Source organism: Phoca vitulina, unplaced genomic scaffold (genome assembly GCF_004348235.1).
Source record: "Phoca vitulina isolate PV1807 unplaced genomic scaffold, GSC_HSeal_1.0 scaffold74, whole genome shotgun sequence".
NCBI classification, from domain to species: domain Eukaryota; kingdom Metazoa; phylum Chordata; class Mammalia; order Carnivora; family Phocidae; genus Phoca; species Phoca vitulina.
This window is the reverse complement of record NW_022589777.1, coordinates 4,392,233-4,413,117: the sequence shown is the minus strand read 5'-3', so window position 1 is coordinate 4,413,117 and position 20,885 is coordinate 4,392,233. Positions and strand designations below refer to the sequence as shown.

The following is a 20,885-nucleotide window of genomic DNA, read 5'->3' as shown; positions in this document are numbered from 1 at the left end:
TTAAACAAGACTTAATTGTAGTACATGCCATGACTGTGGATATGAAGATTTATTAAAGATACCATTCCTTCAAAATTGATCTGTATAGATTTATTGCAATTCCTATAAAAAATCCCAATTTTTAGGGATTATTTGGTAATTTTTAAGATTATTTGGTAAACTTGATAACCTGATTTAAAATGTATATGAAAAAAGTAAAGGCTAAGGAAAAGCCAAGATATTCCTGAAAAGAAGAGCTAGAGAAGTACTAGGCCTCCCAGAAGACACAGTGTGGTTTTAGATTTGGACAAGCATATTGACTAAGAAACAACATATGACCTTGATCCAGAAGTTAAGGGTATCAGTTCTAGACCCAAGTTAGTAACTTTTCCATGCCTCAATTTTCTTCTTATTGAAAAAAGGAATGAAAACAGTACCTAACTCCTAAGGTTATTATGAAGATTTAATGAGTTAATTATTTAAAAAACACTTAAAAGACTACTTGGCACATGATATACATATTTGTTAACTATATGTAAACTTGACATAGGATAGAAATGACACTGAGAACATTGAAGAAAGGAAGACCAGTTAATAACAGGGACAATTGTATATGATATGAAAAATTAAATTGATCCCTACTCACATCAGACATAATAATTAACAAAAGGTTGGTCAAACACATAAATGAGAAAGGCAAAGTTTTAAGCATTTAAGAAGAAAATATAAGAGAATATCATTATGACCCCATCATTAGCAAGTATTTCTTAAAAACACAAACCCAAAAATGAGAAGATTTGAACCCAATTATATTAAAGACTTTTTTTTTAATAAAAGATGCCACAAGGAAAAGGAAAAGCCAAGTCCCAAAATGCATGTACTTGCAACGTAAGTAGTCAACCAAAGACTTTATCAAGAATATATAAATAACTCTTACAAGTCAATAAAAATAAAAACCAGTAAGACAGAAAAATGATTGAGAGACATCATTAAACATTTCAAAAAGGAAAGTAAACAAAAACATGAATAAACATATGGCAAGATACCAAATCTTACAAGTAATAAAGGAATCTAAATTAAGCTAAATTACATATTGTACCCAGTTATATGAGCATAAAATTAGGAAGCCTGACATTGTCAAATGCTATTGAGGTTGTTTCTTACACACTACGGGTGGGTACAATTTTGGAAAATAAATTGACATAAATAATAAAGGTGAACATTATGACTTGGCATTTCCATTTCTAGTTATATACCCTAGAGAATTTATTTTTTTTTATACTAGAGAAACCCTTGTAAACGTTCCTTGACCACAGCAACTCTGTTCCTAAAAAGAAAAAAAACAAAAAACAAAAAAACACTTGGAACAACAAAATGTATGTCAGTAAGAGCATACAAATATAATTTATGGTATATTCACAAAATGAAATAATATACAGCAATACAAATAAATGCACATAGATGAGTATTGGAAACAATATTGAATTGGAAAATCAAGTCAAAGAAAACTGTATATAGTAAAATAATATTTGTATGAAGCTCAAAACCAATATTTGTATGAAGCAATATGGTTTTGGATAGACTCATATGTAAGTGCTAAAACCACAAAATGATGAAAGTAGCATTACAGTATTTAGGAGAGTTGTTACAGCATAAGGGATAAAGAAACACAGGATTGATGGCAGTCAGCATTGAAAACCCTATCTCATTTTCGTTTTTAAGCTGATGTTTATTTTATTACTTATGCTTCAAAACTTCCCTTTACATTGCATATATTCTTTTATATCAAGCATAATATAGTAAAAAATATTAAGTTACATAATCTGAGGGAATGTTGAGGCAGAGGTTTTTCTTTTAGACTTAACCCTTTAAAACAAAGATGGACCTGTAAGCTTTTCTCCCTTCATTGCACTGGGGTTGCCTGAAAGTGGACTTGAGTTTTGCTTTGAAGAGATGACATACAGAAATGAAATGCAGCTCTTCCAAACAAAGCAGTTGTTCATAGTGACATATCTTCTGCATCTGTGATAGCAGATGCTTTTAAAAGCAACAGAAAGAGGGAGCAGTAGTGGGTGGAATTAGAAGCAAATGCTTATTCATATGCTGCCATGTGAAGCAGATCTGCTATGCTTCTTTCAGACACACTTAAGAACAATCTAATCTTAGCTGGAACTGAAATATCGGAACTGTTGAATTGTCATTGATAGAAGCTGCCACCCTGGCTATTTTCTGAGTATTTCCGTGCTGAAATGAAGCATAGAACCACAAAGTCATCAGGCTAGAATAGACCTTTCAAGGAAGCTTGGAGTTCCTATCACTTTCACTGGGTCAAATGTAAGCAAAACCATGAAATTGGCACTCTTTACTCTTGACAAACAGTGATATTAGGCAGCTCCTTCAGGAGGAATGAAATAGAATCAGGGTGACACCTGGTCCTTAGCTGAGCTGCTTATAGCAAAGGTACATGCATGCCTGTCTTGACCCACAAGGATTTCTAGGAAGGGATACACTATCATCACCACAGATCAAAACGACTCCCCTGTCTTATAAACCCTGTGTCCAATGTCTGCATTCAAGAATCTTTCCTTGACCTTACAGAGAACAGCCAGTCTCACAACTTATGAAACAGTCTTCCCTACAGTTGGAAGATTAAAAAATCGCCTCTCAGTTTTTTACTACCATGATTCCCTGATAAATAGATATAGATATATAGATATATAGATACAGATAAGTAGATATACACAATTCAGATTGGTCCATCATTAATTGCTACCCTATAATTATAGTTCCTTAATTCTCTTTATTTTTATTTTAGACAACACTGATTCTGCCATCTTTTTTCTTTCTATCTCTGCCCCTGCAAGGCTTAGTATAATTTTTATCCTTGTAATCCAAGTCCCTTATAAACTTAGTGAGTCTTCCTGAAATATAATCCTCATTACATTGCCTTTTAAATCAAGAATGTGCATTAGTTTTCAAGTGTTGGTCTAGTCAAGTTCAGCTTCTCAGACTGGAATTGAAAGCTCCAATTGACCTCACCTAACTTGATCTTGCCAGCCCTTTCCCCCTTATCAGAAAGACCTGAGTTTGAAGCCTGACCCTACCACGTTCTTAGTGGGTATCATTTAATTCAACTCAGAGCTCCCATTTCTTTATTTGTGAACATAAACACTAAATAAATGTTGATTTTCTAAAAAGCTGTCTCTACTTGAAAATTGGCTAAATTACTTTTAAAAAAGAATGAAGAGCCAGAATTTCCTGTAATTCTAGGTTTGGCATGAGAGACACTATAAAATTAGAATAGTAATATCTATCATGTTTTAAAGATTAAATTGAATTTGAGAAATAGCTTAGCAAAGTTGTCCCATAGTAGGTTGTCTGTAAACTTTAAAAATTATCCTTCTTCCTCCTTCCTTTAGTCAGGAAAATAAATGGCTTAATGCTGGAGGAATAATCGTGATAAAAATGACTCATAGAGGAAATAAATATAGTACATGTTGATGAGATTTTCCTTTACTAAGAAAGGCCTGTCTGGATGAGGAGAAGGTGAGGGAGAAAAACAGACTCTCTTCAGACTTCCAGAGATGGACTGTCCTTCAAGTTCCTGCCATAGTTTACACCAGGGGCCTAAGAAGTAGAAGGTTTCTTACTGGGGAAAAAAAAAAAAAAAAAACTAAATTTTTCATAATTGTTGTTTGCTGCAACTTCTGTTTATTAAATAATTGTGAAAGGAAATAAAATGATGAATTCTACCGTAAGGAAGGAAGGAAGCAGCTGTTTAGCCCCAAATACTGGAGTCATTGGTGTGAAGACGGGGGACGGTCTTTGAATGCTTCTCTAAAACAGCAGAACTTCATTAACTGACTTTAACACCTTTAAAAATACCCTTTCTTCTGCTGAAACTTTATGAATTTGAGATCAGTAAATGCTGAGTATTCTTTACATAGAGGCTACCTGATGGGAAAAGGAATCTTTTTACACTTTGCAATATTTTGAAGGCAGCAAATAACAACTAAATCCAGAAGAAGCACGCAACCTCTTAGCAGGTAACTCCTAAAGTGAATTCCAGATCTGTGAATGACTTGTCTTACATGGAGTAAGAATGAAATTACAACACAAGTACTATATTCACTCCAAAGGAACTATAAAGTCCAAATAGCTTGCTATTTCTTTCCACATTTGTGTTTCAACAGGGATCCTTTCAATCTTTTCAAAATACGGGGAGACAGAGCTGAGCGAAAGCACAGCGACAGCACGCTGCCTTTTACTTGCAGCTAGAAGGTGTGTCAGATTCTTCTAGGCTGACCTCCTGAATGGGCTGCTCACCGAGACCCAAATCACACAGGGCCTGCGAACTGCTTTAGTGTGGTCTTGTTTAAATGTTTCCACCAAACGACCAAAGACAGAGGGGGTGAACATACGTCTCAGGGGTCTGTGGATATAGTGGGAGGCTAAAGTTGTAAGCACAAGTCAAAGAGCAACTCATTTGGAGACTGGTTTTGTCCTAAAAAATCCATGCACATTTTATACTCCAGACTTAAGATATTCACATATGTTTTAATGTATATTTCTCTCTACTCTTCAAGTGCATTTATGATCCAGGAAAATGTCTGTGGTTTCCTGAAACCCCTGGGATATTACTGCAAATCCCTGGTACACTGCAGAAGGAAATAAGCAACTGATGGATCCTGTATCTAGCCCAGTTCCTCCCCCTGAGTTCCAGAAGTCTGCCAATAAGACATCCTTCCCTTGCTACTTATAAGACCTCAAACTTCAAATGCATAGAATTTGCTCCTCTTCTCAACTCATTCTCATGGTGAGTGGCACCTTCCAGGCACTCAGCAGCTCAAGCCAGAAACTTGGGAGTCATCCCAGACATCTCATTCTCCATCAGCCCCCACATTCCATCAGCCACCAAATCCTGTCAATTGTGCCTCCATCTGTTCTCCTTTTGGACTGGCATTACTTTCATTTAGCCCTTTCTCATCCCTTTTCTGAATTATTATTGTACAGATCACCTACCTGGTTCCTCTGCCCCTCTGCCTGCTACATCCCTAGTTTATGACTATCCATTATTTTATGATGTAGTCCAAATTCCTCAGCATATCTGGACCTTTATGATTTTGGCCTATTTTAATATCTTTAGCATAATGTCCATATCCCGTAGACTCACTTTGCCAACCTCCCCATATTTCTGCCATATCATTGCAACATACTTTTAGGATCTCCACATTGCACATTCTTCCTATGCTTTGGGGATTTTGCACATATATTCTATTCTTGGAATGTCCTTCCTCCCTTCTCTTCTCCACATGGTTAATTACTAACTTGTCTTTGACTATGGTTTAATGATGGAAATTCTGAAAATATTTTCTCCCTTTAACAAAAACCCAAGGTGTTTGTGGTGTGTTTTTATTTTGTTTTGTTTTTTTGTCACTTCACATAGGAAACCATAAATTTTTGGCACTATATATTATTGAGTTTTGAATGAAAGTGGAATTGGGGAACACCTGAGTGGCTCAGTTGTTAAGCATCTGCCTTCGGCTCATGTCATGATCCCGGGATCCTGGGATCGAGCCCCGCGTCGGGCTACCTGCTCAGCGGGAAGTCTGCTTCTCCCTCTCCCTCTGCCTGCCACTCCCCCTGCTTGTGTGCTCTTGTGCTATCTCTCTCTCTCTAAAAAAGAAAGTGGAATTGGTTAAGGTCTTATCAGAAAACTGTATTTCTCCTTTAATATGTGATTTAAGCAGGTTGGTGTCTTTTTAATGGTATAATTGTCTTAATGTGAGTGTATCTCTTAAAATATAATTTAAATTTGTGTAAATGTCTGACATGCACAGCATTTTCAGGGGGAAAAATTCCAAGAATGACATTGTTCAGAAAGTTTCCCCTGGTTTTTGTCTCCATTTTGTTAGATTGTTTATACTGCTTTGGTGCTTATAAAAAATACTCCAGGGTAGGGGCGCCTGGGTGGCTCAGTCGTTAAGCGTCTGCCTTCCGCTCAGGTCCTGATCCCAGGGTCCTGAGATCGAGCCCCGCATCGGGCTCCCTGCTCCGCGGGAAGCCTGCTTCTCCCTCTCCCACTCCCCCTGCTTGTGTTCCCTCCCTCGCTCTCTCTCTCTCTGTCAAATAAATAAATAAAATCTTTAAAAAAAAAAAAACAAAACTCCAGGGTTATTTACTTATGTATATAGCACTTATTTACATAAATGTTCTTACTTCCTGAATTGTGATTGTTTTTTTCTATTTCCCCACTGGACTTGAATTTCATGTTTGTATCTCTAGTCCTTAATACAGTGTCTGGCACTTAGCAGGTATTTAAGTAAAATAAACATTTTCTCAGGATGAATGAAAAGATGAATGAATTTATAGGAGATCTATTTGTTAAAAGTCTTTATGGGCATACTATGGGCATATGGGCATAGTACTATGATGAATACGAAAGAAAGATCATGAAGCTCTTATTTATACTGAAGGTTAGGTCTAAGTGGCTAGAAAACATATACATACACACATAGGATTTAATAATAATGCAAGGCATATGAGGAAACTAACAAGAAAACTAACAAGATGTGGGCAACAAGTATATCAATGATAGTAAGTGACTTGAACGGATTTTAATGTAAGAATGCATATATAATATATATTCTATGTATATGTACATATATATAACTAAAAATACATGTTGATTCTTTGTAATATTTGCAGAAATAAATTAATAACAAATTATTGAATTTAGCCAAATTTTATCAATTCAGTTTTCTCATTACCTATCTACTACACCCATTCCAAATAGGCCTGCATTTTCTCATCTTTGTGCTCATGCTTGTTCCCTCTACCTGAATTGTCTTTTGGTATTAACAAGACCTTATCAAGTGACTACTCTGAGCTGGCTGCTTACCAAGATTCTATTTATTTTAATAACTACCCTCTTTCTCTGCTTGGAAAATCCTTCAAGGCTCAGCTTAATTATCTCCTCCTCCATGAAGCATTTCTTGATCCCTAGAGGCAGAATTAACTAGTTCTACTTTTACAGGCTTTCATAATTTTATAAACATCTCTTTCTACTAAACCGGGCATGGCAAATAGAATCCCATCATTCATCCATTCAAAAGATAGATAGATGGATAGACAGGTGATAGATAGATAGATAGATGATAGATAGATAGATGATAGATTGATAGATAGATACATAGATAGATGATAGATTGATAGATAGATAGATAGATATAGATAAATACCTACTATGTGCCAGGCATTGATACTACATTAGTGAACAAAATAGATGATTCTTGCACTTGAGGAGGCAGACAGTAAACAATAATCAAGTTAAAAAGTGGATTGTATAACATGGCAAAATGATAGGTGCTATTAATAAGAAGATTGGAGAGTGTGGGGGAAAAGTGCTACCAAGTTTAAATAGATCAAAGTAGGCTGCATTGCGAAAGTGCTATCTTAGAAAAAGACTTGGACAAGGAGGGGAGCAAGCCATGTAGAACAGCTCTCCAGGCAGAAGGGACAGCCAGTGTAAAGGTTCTGAGGCAAGAAGTATGTCTTGCTCTACCCCTGAGATTCTAATTGGTCTAGAGTGTTAATAGGGACCTGGCCATAGATATTTTTTAAAGTTTTCCGAGGTGATTCCTCTATTTAGCCAGAGTCGAAAAACACTATGCAGATGTAGGGTAACAGAAATCATCTCAAGTCTCAAGAAACCTGTATAGTTTGTGGGAGAAAGGCACAGGAACATAGACACTTGCTATTTAACATGGAAAGTGCCGTAAGGGTCTTGGGCACAGAGTGATGTGGGAGGACTGAGTCTTTGCCCGGCCTGGAAGTTGGGGGATAGTACAAGGCTTTCTGGAGGAGGTCATGTGAACTGAGTCTTGATGAACAGGAAATAACTAAAGGAAAAAAATGGTTGTGGGTGTAGAAAGTGTGTGACTGCTCCCTGAGGGGGATCAGAGGAGTCCATGCCCTGAATTCTGTGTATCAGGAGGAAGTGACTATAAGTAATCCAATATTATAACATGAATAGTTACAGGAGATGCAACTAAAAATGTAGAAAGGGATAAGATCCTAGGGAAGCTTCTGTAAATTGTTAAGGAACTCAGACTTTATCCTGAATGAAGTGCAACTTTAAAGGTGTTTGAGAAGCCAGTGACAGGATGTGGTTAGCTCAAATGGCAAATCAATTTGAAAGGAACCCCGCTTAGAGCAGGGTGGCCAATTGAGAGTGTAACAGGTGTTGAGGAGAAGGCTGATGATGATCCTAATCAGGGTGGTTTTGTGGAGGTGGAGTAAGTGTGGAGAAGGGAAATCTCAGAGACATATTAACAAGGTGTAGTTGGACAAAATTGTGACTGGTTGGCTGGGTGGATGCTGGGTGCAGGTGGAAGAGCAAGCAGTGGGCAAAATCAGATAACGCTCAGGTTTCTGACTTGGGCACGTGTGGGCATGATGATTCCAGTCACTAACATAGGGGACACAGAAGCAAGAGCACATTTCAGAGAAGGTTGGGGCTTCCTTGTCCAAACATGCCACAACCGAAGTGCCAAGAGGAGCAGGCGTGAGGTGATGACCAGCAGGCAGACACTGTAGAGTACCATGAAGTTCCATGTCTCTCACTATGGTCCCAGGCAAAGTACCGTATATGCTACCCTGAAGCATTTTCCAGATGAATTCATTAGTGTTAACATGTTCCTAAAGATCATTAGAGTCAACATTAAAACCTCAGGCGAAGAGATTTTAAAGGAGATTTTGAAGTCTAATTGGTATCAGGCTCCTAAATAGTAAAATTTAGAACACATTTAGATAAAGTCTGGTCCAAAAAGGAAGAGACCAAAGAGACAAACACTGACACCAATTTGTTAATTTGGCATTACTGTTTAAGAAGTTAAAGGTTGTTTGTTTTTTTTTCAAGATTCTATTTATTTATTTTGAGAGAGAGAGCGAGAGCGAGCACGTGTGTGTGCAAGCGGGGGGAGGGGCAGAGGCAAAGGGAGAGAGAGGATCTCAAGCAGACTCCACACTTAGCACGGAGCCTAACACGGGGCTGGATCCCATGACCCTGAGATCATGACCTGAGCCGAAATCAAGAGTCAGGTGCTTAACAGACTGAGCCACCCAGGCGCCCCTAAGATTGTTTTTGTTGTTGTTTACTACCTAAGGAAAACATTAGCTTAAGGGAATACTATGTAACCTGTAAGATTATTTCTGAACTATAAACTCCACAGTAGTAAAAGCATAGATCTTTCTTTCCTCCTTGCTGAAGTAAAGAAGTTTGGGGGATGGTACCTGCCTTTTCCTAAATCCCAGTCAGTTTATATCTAAGTCAGTTAGTCTGCTTCACTCAATGAACCACGCAGAGGGAGCAAGAGCCCCGAGTCACAACAGAAAGTTCAGCAGAGAGATGAGGTCTGGAGCCTCGGTTCTCTCACTGCTGACTTGCTATGCGACTGAACAAGTTATGGCCCTTCATGATCCTCACTTTCTTTTGTGTGGAATAAAGCAGTTGGTTGAATAGTTGATTAAGTCCCTTCCACACTATCATAGTCGATGATTCTCTCACCACAGCTGCCTTTAAGAAGTCTTCAAAGTCCTTCTCAGTTTTTCAGAAGGAGTTTTGTGAGTGACTCAGAGCTTGCCAGCCTAGAGCCTGAAGATGAACCGTTATTGCAAGCTAACACTTTCACTGGAGAAATGCTAGGAGAAATGGCCAGTGCCACAAAAACCCCCGGGTTCATGGACAGTTTTTCCTCCTTGCAGTATCTGATTTTCCTCCATTGCCACAGAGACTGAACATTTGCTTTTCTGTTAAAGATCCTTCTCCTGTTATGACAATGTTTGTAGTTCCTGTCTAGGAGCCTATGGCATTTGGTTCTTTTCCTGAATGGTTGTATCTGAGGAAAAGATTGTCTTTTCCTTTTTTTCAAGGAAGAGTAACTTTTTTCCTCAGTAGTATTTAAGTGTAACATCATTCATGATCTACCAACCCATCTTTAATGCTAGCAGTGCATCCTTTTGGATCCCATTTCTTAAGTAGTATAGACGTGTATAGTGACTCTTAAAGATCAGAAATTGGTGTTTTATCATAAGAGTCTGTTTCATATTAAGTACCACCTTAAATTATTGTTAATGCTTTTCTTTAGATCAATTCACTTTTTAATTTTATGTAAGTACTACAAAAGGAAATTGGCATAGCTTGCTACTTAGTATGTAAATTAAAAAAAAATAGTTAAGATTTTTAAATAGTTAAAATTAAAAGAAAATTTTTAAATTAAACCCTTAAAATTATCTTAGTCCATTTGTAGATCACTTACCACATGTTGGGCAACACTGGCCAAGGGAGAAGGCTGCAGGCATTCTTACTGGTTAACTACTGCTGTCCACTGCAAATGTAGTGACTTAAAACAACTACCAGTTATGTGGCTCATAAATATGTGTCAGAGTCTGACACGTTCTACTTGTAGGCTCATAATCTAATCTGTACTGTTTCTTGGGTGATGGCAGAAGACATGTGACTCTTGGAACAGAGACAGTAGGACTTCATTTCTTATGGCATAGAAAGCAGCATGAACACCAGTCAGCATGTTGGTGTTGGTTTCTCTTGGCCCCCAAGTCCCATGGAAACAACATAGAAGGGTCCAGGTAAATGCTGCACACCCAGTAGTTTTGCATGACAACTATCAAACAGTAAGATTAGGAAATTCACCTTTTTTAATAACAAAAAGCCAGCTCTTTGTCCTGGAGGGAAACATTACCTCATCCTTCAAGGTCGCTCACTGCAAATACAACCTGGAGAAATGGCCCAGATGGACAGTGGTCAGAGTCTTGCATTCTTTGTATTCCCATGCAGCTCTCAGAGCTCACAGTGAACTGCCTTTCCCAACATTCTGAAGGCCTGCATTTGGGCTAGGCTCAGCTGCGTAGTCTGCTGATCTAGTCTAGACTCGGCTGATCTCAGCTGGGGGCTGTGATGGATCATCTCCACATAATGTCTTATTCTTCAGGAGACTAGCTCAGTCTTGTTCACATTGCTCTGGTGACAGGTACCCCAAGAAAAAGAAGTGAGGCCTCTTGAAGTTTAGGCTCAAACTGCTACAACATCACTTTTGCTGTGTTCCATTAGCCAAAGAATGTGATAGCCATCCCATTTCCAAGGGGTAGTCTTTCTCTCTTGATAGAAGATATTGCAAAGACTTGTGGCATTTTTTTGCAATCTACTGCAACATCAGGTCCCAAAAGATATGGATTTAAACCTAGACTTCACTTAATCCTTCAGAATCTCAGTTTCCTCTCTGTAAAATGAGGATAAAACTCTTAACATCAAAACATTGTAAGTACGACTGAGAAAAAGCAGAGGAAATATCCAGAACTGTGCTTGGGACATATTGAGTGTACAATAAATAAAAGTAGTTATTATTAAACCCAAAATAATAATAAGCACGGAAAGTAAAAATGTTTACATGCTTATTTAACCAGTTGTGGTTTACCTTCCGTGCTTATTTTCCATCCCTTAAGGGATGAACATGTTTGGAGACTGAGACCTTCCCACCACCCCACACCCCCACCACTCACTCAGTCATTCTGGTTCTATGTATTAGCTACAACTGAAATTCTGAAGCTTTTTGCATCTGCATGTTGGCTCTCTTGAAGCTGTGTGGGAGTAAAGTGTGCTGGTAACCCATGAGTGGGGAAAGGGCATTGAGAACATATGAAAAGAGGGATGTACACATGGGCACTTGACATTCAGTGAACAGAAGGAGGGGAGGGTGTTGTGCTGAGCCACCAAGAGGAAGACATGGAAGAGAATAAGACTGGTCTCTTCAACAGCAGTTCATTGTAAGAGTTCTGTCAGTATGCTTCCCTGTGAAATGAGTGTAATACAGTCTTAGTTTTCTTCTGAATGCAAGAGGAGGAGGAATAAAAAGAGATAGAGGAACAGGAGGAGAAGCAGAAGGAGAAAGAGAAGGAGTAGATAGATACACAGATTATGAAGGAAAAGGAAGGAGAAGAAGGAAGAAGGGGAGGAGGAAAAGAAGGAGAAGACTACCCAAACTAAGAGGTATCTTACCTTGTATGTATGACAAAACAAGGTTTCACCTTTCTTTCCATGTACTCCTCTTTATAGTGTAGGCCTGTGTGGCCGATAGGAACACAGAGCTGGGTTATTTTGAATGTTCATAAATTATGTGGCCTCATCTCACTATTAAATAGAAGTGCTAACTATTCTCTAATTTTAGCACATATCTTTTAAATGTCAAAAGACAGATTTTACTCCAACCCCCTTTCCTAGTCCTCAAGCTTTGAGTCACGAGGATAACTTCACTCTATGAAGAAATTGGCAGAAAAGAATAGTATAAAATGCAGAGGAAATGTTTGACAAATTAATTTTAAAACCTATTTCTAATCCAGTATCTGGCCAACTAGGCGCCCAAAACGTATTTTCTGAACTAAGTTGATAAGGAGGAGGGGAAAGGAGAAAGAAAGATGTCCCCAGAGACAGAAGTAATAGAAATTAAGGAACTTCCATGAAATGGAAGGTAAAACCAATAATGCCATGTAGTACCTACTCTGTGCTAAAAAACATGGCTGATAAAGACACAATGTTCCCAGCCTTCGAGAATCTCACAATTTAGGGAGGAGAGCTAGAGATAAGAATAAATGATTATAATTAACTGAGATTAGGTCTAAGTCAAAAGTATGCACTGAATACCATAGGTGAGGCACCTCACCTCTGGAAGGGAGTCAGGGAAGCCTTTCTGTAGGAGATAACACCTGAGCAGAATCTTGAAAAAGTAAGAGTGAATCAGATAAAGAAGTAGGCACAGAACAATATAATTAATGTCAGGAAGGAAACTGCAAAGTGACTGGGGTGGGGGGTTATCAGTAACTGGGTATATTTGGAAGCTGGAAAGTTGGGTAGGGGCTAGTTCTAGAAGACCTATGTTCAACTTTGTTCCACAGATATAGACTGAAAGACCCCTAATGAATTTTTTGGTCATGAATTATTTAAAGGTCCATCCTTCCATACATCCATACCTCTACCCATTTAACCACCACCCCCACCTCATCCATAATTGAGTTGCGAACACAAAAGTCAACACAGATGCTTAGTTATGGTTAGGGACTGCTACCAATTGGAGGGAAACCAAAATAGCAGTAGTTTAACTGGAATAAAAGTTTAATTCTCTCTCACACCAAGGCCCAGGTATTCAGTCCAGGCTGCCCCACAGTGTAAGGGGCCCATCTTTTCTCTCTTGCTGATCCACCACAGATGGCCTCAATCTTAAGTAAAGATGGAAGGACAAAAAGGAATTGGGAAAGGGTGCATAAACACCATATCTTAAGGAATGTTCCCAGAAACTGCCACAAAGTACTTCTGTTTATATTCCATCGAACAAAAGTTGTCACATGGCCACATGTAGCTGCAAGGGAGGCTGGGCAATATAGCCTTAGTCTATAACAGTAATGAGTAATGAGTCTTATACTGTAGCTGTTATGAAAAAAAACTAGGGAGTCATAAAAGAGTCATCACTTTTATATGAGTAGCTCTTAAAAAAGAAAAAAAACATTACACAACTCTTGGGACTTGTTTTAAATTCATATTAAGCAAGACCTCTTTTCTCAGGATAGCTCATTCCATACCATACTGGACTGCTGACCAGTGTTCCATTAAAGCTTACTTTCTTCCTACAATCACCTGAGCTTTGTTATAGAAGAAATTTCTTTGCACCTCTTTATATATATATATTATATTTATAAATTCTGTGGTCCTGTTAATATGGTAGAAGAAGAAAACAGACATTGTGAGATAACTCTGGCCAAGGTCAGGCCAATTCATGTTTTATACAATTTAGTAATTGGATGGCTATTGATGGCTGCATGACACTGGAACTCAGGACCTCAAGCCTGCAGCAGTCCAGCAACAGTATTTAATTTCAACTTTCACATTTAGGAGCTACCCTTTCTTCTAACAATATCAAGCATGATGCCTGATACACAGTAAGTGTATGATAAAGGTATGTTAAATTGAATTTACTTGCACACTTTAACAATGAGGTCAAATGCATAAAGACATATATTTTATTCAGCCATATGTTTATTCTAATTCATTGATTAATTCATCCAATTAACACTTATTGAGCTCTTCTTAAGGGCTTGCATGATGCTAATTGCTGGGGGAATTATAAAAATTATGAAGTTACAGCCTCTACTTTCAAGGAGCATATAACAGAGCAGAAAGAAAGATGTATACACAACTAATTTTGATCATCTAGTAAGTGCTACCCAACACTGAGGAAGTACAATGGAGATGTGTTATTTCAGCCTGATTGTTGGGATAAGGCATCACAGAGGAGGTAGTACTTGAACTCAGCCTTGAAAGATGAGTAGGGATCCACCAAGGAATCATCAAATATACTAGTAGTTCCTTCAGTGTCAAATAGTACCTAATATCTGTTCCAAATCCAGGTTAAGCAATTTAGCCTCTTCTCCTCAGGAGACCTCATTCTGTGCCATGTTCAACAACTGACTAGTTATCTAGTTGTATACTTTGCAGTTTGTTTTCTCACTGCCTAGGGTTGTTTGAGTTTTCATGTATAGTGAATAAATCCCTTGTCATCCTCTAGGTAGCATAATCACAATCAACCATAAACCAATTATTCAATACCCTCCCTCATGCCTTTTTTCCATTCCCCCTTCCTATTCTGTTCAATAACACGTGTCTGAGGTAAAGGCTACCATTTATACCCCGCAGCTAGACATTCACCTTGTCTTATTTTCTGAGGTGAAATCAGTTTTTCAGCTGTAGTAAGCACGCCCCTGGAAATGTGTCACTGCTGTTCTCCCCTCACCAGCAAGTATTTTCTGTTTTTCATCGCAAAATAGTTACGTGTTTCAGGCTTTGAGCAACATCCGAGTTTCCACCAGCTGTGTTTTGCATTGTCCTCATTTTGTATAATTAAGAAAAACAGGAAGCCAATCACTTAAGTAAAGCTGACCCTCTTCATTCTGCAGGCCCGAGAAAGGACTACATCAGGGTTTTTTATAGTACAGTTTTTACAGAATTTATCCCGCAATCCACTTGAAAGTGGAACAATGTTAGAGGAACTGTGGCAGCATGGTGGCCTTCCTCTTGACTACAAACAGCTGTGCTTTTCTGAAACCACACAGTCTGGTTTAACACTCTTATATAATTTGATTTGTCACATTGTGACAGAGGATTTCCCCTGCCATTTTTTATACCAGCTCAAATCTTGGAGGTTACGGGGGCTTTTTGACCTAACCTTATATCCTCTGTTTGTCCAACTTTTTTACATTCTTGACCTCAATTTATATAGATATTTGCAAGTGAGTTTCCAAGGAAGCCCTAGGCTGCTGTTTGGTTTTACTGAAGATTAAAACCAATAGTATGTATCTGAGAAAGAGCTTCTGATTCTCTTTTATTAGAGTTTTATTTCCTTATACAGAAGAGAAAAGCAATTACTTTACCATGTTAAATTTCATCTAGAAACAGGGTTGTGTTAGGGGTCAGTAGCACTGAATTAGATTAAATATTTATTGAGATCATATTTGTTGATCACTGTGGTCAGTGTGGATGTAAAGATATTTAAAATGTAGTCACTGCTGGGGCCCCTGGGTGGCTCAGTTGGTTAAGTGTCCGACTCTTGATTTTGGCTCAGGTCATGATCTTGGGGTCATGAGATCAAGGCCCCTATTGGGCTCCATGCTGGATATGGAGCCTGTTTAAGATTCTCTCTCTCCTTCTACCCCCCCCACACCCCACCCCCGCTCCCCCCACCACACTTGCATGCTTTCCCTCTCTAAAAAAACAATGTTGTCATTGCCTTCAAGGAATTCATAGGCTTATAGGGGAAGTGGATATGAGTACAACTAAATATAATTCATAGCAGTATGTTACGTGATCTGAGTCCTATCCTCATAAGCACCTGTTTTATGATCAAACCCATCTCCTATCTATATAAATTTGATCTAGAGTATCAATGCCTATCAAGAGATCCTTCCCAGCCAACATTTCAATATAATTAATAATTGCTCATTCATTCAACAAATATGTATTAATCACATACTGTGTTCTAGGCATTGTGCTGTTTTCCTTAGGTTTGGAAATCTTCCTTTTGTGGCATCCATAGTGCTCTATATGCCTGGAGAGCTATCATCTGTTGACAGTATTGTGTTCTAGTCACTTTAGTCATCAAATAAGCTCTGTGAGGTAGGGATTTTCATCCCCATGTACAAATGGAAACTGACTCAGTGGAATTAAATAATCTCCACAGCATTATATAGCAAATAACTAGTAGATTTACACTCAAACCCCTACAAGCATGCTGACTCTCCATTGTACTACTTTTGACAGCCCATGCTTTCAGCTAATGGAGACATTTTATGGGTATTTTGAGTGCATGTAGTACTGATGGAAAGGGAACTATTTTATATGTCAGAGGGTTCTATTGGCAACAGTTTAACACCTATGTATAAAGCATTTTAGTTTTGGTTTTGAGTTTCAATATCAGGAGGAAATGCTTTAAACATATACATCAGGAATACATCAGGAAGGATTAATACCAAGAAGGACTTCAAATAAGGTTAAACAGAAATCGTGACACAAGAGAGGTTGGAGACTCTACTCTAGAGGTCTTTAAAATTAGAATATATATATATTTTTTATGTCTCACCAAAAGTCATATGGACTGGATTGTCTCTTGACACCATTTCAACTTACAAACTGATCACATTACACTGTGATGTTATCACTAAATTGAGTTGAAACTGCAAACACACCTAGAGAAAAAGGACTTCCTGGTTTAATAGCTATACTCCAGGTAGCTGCCACTAGGTGTCAGTTGCCAGGCACTCACCTGTGCTATTCGAGAAAATCACTGAGTTGGAGACACTTAAAAGGGACTCTAGATAATATTTGGTCCAAACCATCTGACAATAATGGAAATGTGAGACCCATAACCGTGATTAATCTATTAATTAATAGTTCTGCCAGAATTGCTTTTTTATTAAAGACAAATCCATATAAATATTAATTAAGCCACATTATATGCAGAATAAAACAAAATGGAGGTGCTATTTATACTAATATTTAAAGCAAGAGATATTTTAAGCTTATTCGAGTTCTCTTTCTTACTTATTCCCTCCCAATCAGCCCTCCTCCAGTCTCACCAAATTAAGAAACAGTACAGTACACTCTTGGGTGGGGCTCTTTTTAGGGGGCAGAAGTCTTCCTTCAGGGACATTTGCAGTATCCCCAGGGATTCTGCAAAGCCAGTCCCCTGAGGCTGACTGTGATCCAGATCACTGAAGCTCAGTGCTAACAGTGATTTAGCCAGCCTTTTGAATAGTGTTCTCACATTTTTTTCTTCTATAGCAGGCATGGAGGGGCAAGTCATTCCTATAAACATACCTAAGCTTCTGTGAAATCCCTCAAAATATTGCAGGGAAAGAGAATTACAGTCACCTCTTCTTGTCACAGCATCAGTTAGGTCTCTTACAATAGTTCTAATCTAGATAAAATAGCTGTGCTTTATTGTAGCTGAATGTATTATAATTGGACTCCTTTCCCTTCCTTTAAAGCAGACACAACAGAATGCAAGTGAGTGAGATTTGGTGTTATATCCTCTTAAATCTGCCCTTGTTTTTTAAGTAAATGATTTATAATCACTATATTAATAATATTAGAATACCTTCAATGCTTCTCACAAGTGAACATGATACATCAGTGTATCTCCACAGTACAACAGAGTACTGCTGTTCTAGCCTAGTTCCCTAAAAAATTGGGTTAGGAATCTGTCCACCGGAGAATGAAAATTACTTTCACTAAGATCATGTGTCTACTTAGAGGCAGAGCCAGGAACAAGGTGCAAGAGTCACTGTACTCATTCTGATGTTCATTTAGCTGCTTTTCTTAAACTTTCTGGAACTAAGAGCCAGCTATGCAGGAGTTGTAAGAACAAAACTAATTTTAGGGTCTGCCTTTTAACTGCTTCAACCTGAAACAGAGATAGCATCTGAATCCCATCTGTCAGCGATGCCACCTTGCCCTGTGCTATAACACATTTTGACCCTTTCATTGAGCTCGCAGCGCTACTGCTCACAGAAGAAATGGCAGGTTCTGAAGGAAAGCATGATTTATTCCAGCTCTGGGGATTATTGTCAAAAGGTCATCCAGTCCTTACATTTTACTAATTATGTTAGAGGAAGGCCTCAAAAAATGTCAGACTTTAAAAAAAATATATCAACATATATTTTAAACATAATACAAAAATCACAATAGTATTATACATAGTGTTCCCTGCATGTATGGACATGTTGTGGGTGTGGATTCATTCATCCATTTGCTCATCATTATGTGTTGCGATGACCTACTGTCAGATGTAGCTGGAAAAGTCCACAGGTGTCAGTAGATCCTTTTTTTATTCACTCAGTCAACATGTATTTAATTCGAGACCGTTATATTTTAGTCACTGTGTTAGGCACAAGGAATGTGGCCTAATAGTGAATGGATTTTTATAGAATTATTACTGAAAATAAACTTACTTAAATGGAGTTGCATTGTGGTTTAAAAAAGGTTGTATTTTTTTTTTCTTCTAAGAAATCAATTAAATGTTAAAGGTTTTTTTTGAATCCTTATTATCATATGTACAAGGTGCATCAATTCTGCTAACTGCTTGGAGGAATATCAAGAAATAGAAGATGAGATTCCTGTTAAAATTAATTTAGTTGTAAGGCAAAATACATACATCTCTTAGATTCTTGTTTAAATAAAGGATGCAAGCAATTTCAAAATACCGTGATATAATTTTCAAGCTAACTATTATAAGCATTGAGGAATAAAACGTAGAGGGAGAGAGCCCTTTCAGATGAGGCAAACCCCCAAAGGCTTCATGTACACCTTGGGAGTTTGAGTTGAGTTGAACTCTGCCTCTAAAACAAGTTAGTATTCCAAATGCAAAGAAGGAATTGGGTAGCACCATTTTTCTTTTACATTCACTAGTGTTTTTAAGCCAGGCATTAGGTAGAGACTTAGACAGTCATAGGAAGAGTTGGCATTAGGTTAGTTCTTAGGGGAACTCGATGGTAGTCATTGTTCAGCCTGTGAAAGTCACGAACAGGGGTTTGAACCAAAGGATGTCTTACAGTTCCTTCCCACTTCGGGGTCACTGATTCTATTAGATATTACTTGATATTGGAAAAGTGTACCTTCTTCAATGCACATTTTGCCCCTTTATGATTAGCACAAGTCAAAACTAGGAAACAAATGCAAGGCTAAATTATCTAAGTGGATTCTACTTGATTGAAACCTAGTTGCTATTTCATTTGACATTTGTAGTATTCATCAACACTAGGAAGTAAAAAAAAATAGTGTCCATTTTAAATCTTCAAATTAATATGTATTGTGTACCAGGTGCATGGTCTATTCTAGATACTTATTAATGAACAATTTGCCTTTCAAATGTTTCCTCAGCAATTCAAATGAAATGCTACCCATATTTTCTAATACATGTTTCATTCTTACTATAGACTGTATAACAAATTATATTTCACTCAATTTTTCAATACATATTTAACGAGTACCTATAAATAGCAAGTACTGAGCTTACAAGATGCAGGGGATATAAACATAAATGAAATGCTTAAAACTTAGTCTCCTTCCTCAAGAAGATTACAGTCCAGTGGAGGAGTCGCACCTATAAATAAATCAATTACATTTCACCATTATTAGAGCTTAAGCTAAGAGCATTGGAAAGCACAGAAGAGGGAACATTGGCCTCCTGGGTGGAAGCCTTCACAGACAGGGTAACATTTAAATTGAGTCTCAACGAGTGATGGCAAAATGGCAGCCCTCAAGTTATAATGAGCACATAGATGAGATGTTTGGTAGCATCTGGCATCATGGAGTACATAAGGTAAGAGTCTCATCTGTGACAGGAGGTTATTTGATTCTTACATCGTAGTTGTAGAAATAAGAAATAATGCAAAGTATTTAGCGTAGAGTCTAGAATAGAATAGATGATCAGCTAGGGATAGCTATCATTTATATTACCATCCAGACCTGTTGAAGTATATGTATTGCTACTCATTGGTACATACTCCAAATGTCAGTTATACTCTTTCTTCATAGCTTATATTATGTCTGTAATTAAGAAGTCATTTATGCATTTACTGTCTGCCTTCCCTACCAGACTGTAAACTCCATGAGAGAAGGAAATAAAATTATTTTGTTGATTATTGTCTTCATAGCTTATATTATGTCTGTAATTAAGAAGTCATTTATGCATTTACTGTCTGCCTTCCCTACCAGACTGTAAACTCCATGAGAGAAGGAAATAAAATTATTTTGTTGATTATTGTATTCTTAATATCTAGCACAGTGCCTAGCACATTAGAGATATCCAATAAACATTTTTTGAAAGAATGTGTAATGATAGGAAGACACTAGTAAGGAATGGTCTATTATTAGGAAAATACAGTGTCAAGTCATATGAAAAAGTGTGAGTACTCGAACTCCGGAATATTTTTTGTTTTTTGTTTTTTGTTTAGAGAGAGCGCACATGCCTGTGCACACAAGTGGTGGGGGGAAGGGATTGGGGAGGGGCAGAGGGAGAGAAAGAATCTTAAGCAGGCTCCACACCCAGCGCCAAGCATCCTCCTTCTCATGACCCTGAGATCATGACCTGAGCTGAAATCAAGAGTTGGTTGCTTAACTGACTAAGCCACCCAGGCACCCCCAGAATATTAATTTATTAATTTTCCCTGACAGCAAAAGAAAGCACCCAGACTTCTTAGACTCCTAGGTATTATTATTATTATTTTTTTTAACTCCAATGTATTTCATCTGGAGCTCAGGTCCAGCATACCCCTCAGTTTCTTCTCTC

The 20,885-nt window shown here is 37.9% G+C and overlaps 1 protein-coding gene across 13 annotated transcripts in view; it reads left to right on the top strand.

Annotated features, from left to right (window-relative positions):
• The window catches only part of DLG2 (discs large MAGUK scaffold protein 2), a 1,693,368-nt gene that overhangs the window by 593,780 nt on the left and 1,078,703 nt on the right, over positions 1–20,885 (top strand). For 2 of the 13 annotated variants that reach the window (XM_032393568.1, XM_032393566.1), the window contains exon 1: positions 4,542–4,795. The exons of the other annotated variants lie outside the window; for them this stretch is intronic. In XM_032393568.1, coding sequence (XP_032249459.1) covers positions 4,757–4,795 — 39 coding nt within the window. In that variant the 5' untranslated portion in view covers positions 4,542–4,756. Of the gene's footprint in view, positions 1–4,541; positions 4,796–20,885 lie in introns of those variants that run through there. 13 annotated transcript variants of the gene reach the window in all.